The following is a 2,491-nucleotide window of genomic DNA, read 5'->3' on the forward strand; positions in this document are numbered from 1 at the left end:
ACACACCTGTAATCCCAGCAACTGAGAGGTGGAAGCAAAAGCATGAGGAATTCAAGGCCAGCCTGGGCCACAGAACCTTGTGTCAAAAATAATAATAAATAATACAATTTTTAAAATAAAAACTTACCAACCCACCACCAAAAGCCTACTTTTAACAGAATCAGAATCAGCTTTAAAAGAAATATTTTGTAAAATTTTTCAGCAGCTCATTTCTGATTTGCAACTAACTTTTCCAATTGAGTAACCATGGTTTTAATAATTTCTCAAAATAAGAAAACATAATGATATTCATCCAACTAATATGAATCAACATATGAACAAGTGTAAACACTGAATATTTATCCTAAATGTGAGTAGTATACACATATTTTTATACTCAGTTACATACAAAACACAATAGAGTATGTCACAAGTCAATGTTATCAACTAATATGTCAAAACCAAATTCAGGAACCAAATTCTGTGATTACAGCCCCACAAGTTCAAGTTTTCCTTGCTTTAACAGTTAATACCATTAGATCATATTATCCCACATATTTTCTATCATTCAATTTGTTCAGAAATATATGTGTACATCTATTATACATAAGAATATATCTTAATTTCAGAAATATATCTTAATTTCACATTGCCTGGTTATTTATGCAGCAGAAGAGTTCTTTACATTTCCTCAAGTCAGAGCCATCTTCTCATCTTCCTATTCAATGCACTCCTCACTTCCTTGTTCCTCAAAGTGTAGATGAGTGGGTTGAGAGCAGGAGTGACCACACTGTACATGATGGCAATGACTCGGTCCTGATCCAGAGAGCTGCCTGAGGTTGGACGAATGTAGGTGAAAAGAACAGGAGCATAGAACAGAACAACAACCATGAAGTGAGAGGCACAAGTAGACAGTGCTTTGTGGAGCATGCTGCAAGAGCGGGTCTTGAGGAATAGATAGGTGATGATGTAGAAATAGGAGAGAAATGTTAGAAAAAAAGGGACTGAGGCAATGGTGCCTGTTACAGTATTGAGCAGCCAAAGGTTGAGCTCAGTGTTCCCACAGGCCAGCTCTAGCAATGGCTTAACATCACAGAAGAAATGATGGATACGATTGGAACCACAGAACCTTAAACGAGATGTCATTGTAGAGTGAAGCAAGGCATGGAGAAAAGCAACAGTCCATATGGTGACAGCCATTAAGATACAGATCTGGCGATTCATGATGACAGAATAGTGAAGTGGTTTGCAGATAGCCACAAAGCGGTCAAATGCCATCACTGCCAGCAGCAGGGACTCTGTAGTACCCAGGAAGTGGAAGAAATGAAGCTGAGTTATGCATCCCAAGAAGGAAATTGCTTTGCTTGTGGAGAGGAAGTTCTCCAGCATCTTTGGCACTGTCACAGTGGAGTAGCAGACATCCAGACATGCTAGGTTTCCCAGGAAGAAATACATGGGTGAGTGGAGTCTGGGATCCGAAATGATGATCATCAGAATGGCTCCGTTCCCAGTTATATTAATAAAGTAGATGGTAAAGAAAATAGCAAAGAGAAAAGGTTGTGGTTCTTGTATGTCTGTCACTCCCAGGAGGAAAAACTCACTGACACAGGTTTGATTCAACATCACCTAAAAGAGAAGACAACACAGTTTATGGAACACAATCAGGAATGAGACAAATCAATCTTTTTCATGGTAAGCAAAGTAGGAAGAAGAGGATGACAAAGAAGAATCAATATTTTGTATAAGCCAGCATCAGATCCTGTATAATATTTGGTTATTTAGATCTTGAACAGCCATGGTTTCTGACTTAACTATTTTTAAATTTTAGAGTCATCATTAACACTTTTATTCTCTGAGAGTTTTGCATCCTGCTGTCCAAACATCATCTTTTCTGGCTACAGACTTCTACATTCAATTAAAAATTTTTATCTCTAAGTCAATTCTGTGATATGCTGCTTGTTAAATATTCTGCTATATCCTTCTTTATATTGTGATATACTTCTTGAGAAATTTTAATAATGAGTCAGGAATAAAATAATTTCATCTTAAAGTCTCTGAAGATGTAGAAAAGCCCTAAAATCACAGTACTCACTTGTTTTTAGATTATCAGTGCTGAAGACACTATTTTGTTATCTCTTCCTGGTGAACCTGATTTAATGGAAAAGGGGAAGGGAGATCAAAATCACATAGTCTGTGTTAATTTGAGATATTTTGAAAATCTTGTTTCAATATTAGATGATAGACTTATTGTCTTACTATACTTTGGGCCTGAACATTTCCTCAAACAAGAAATCAAATGACATGGTCAATGAAAAATGTTGCTGTGCATATCTGTTGTCTACTTGTGGTCAGACTTTCTTCTCTGATACAAAACTTCTGTTTTCTGTGGTCTCAAGTTCCTTTCATATTTCACCAAAATCTGTCTTCTTAAGAACTTATGGCTTTGGTCTCTAGAAAACCTACTTTTGTCTTACGACATATTTTAAATCACTTTATTTTGCCAGAAACAAAC

The 2,491-nt window shown here is 36.5% G+C and overlaps 1 protein-coding gene across 1 annotated transcript; it reads right to left on the reverse strand.

Moving 5' to 3' along the window:
• Window positions 1-626: 626 nt before the first annotated feature.
• On the reverse strand, window positions 627-1,621 carry LOC110563039 (olfactory receptor 12D1). The gene has a single exon (XM_021659979.2). It carries the CDS (start codon window positions 1,600-1,602, stop codon window positions 676-678), a length of 927 nt encoding a protein of 308 aa, XP_021515654.1. The 5' UTR covers window positions 1,603-1,621; the 3' UTR covers window positions 627-675.
• Window positions 1,622-2,491: the final 870 nt, after the last annotated feature.

Source organism: Meriones unguiculatus, chromosome 16 (genome assembly GCF_030254825.1).
Source record: "Meriones unguiculatus strain TT.TT164.6M chromosome 16, Bangor_MerUng_6.1, whole genome shotgun sequence".
Lineage (NCBI taxonomy): Eukaryota > Metazoa > Chordata > Mammalia > Rodentia > Muridae > Meriones > Meriones unguiculatus.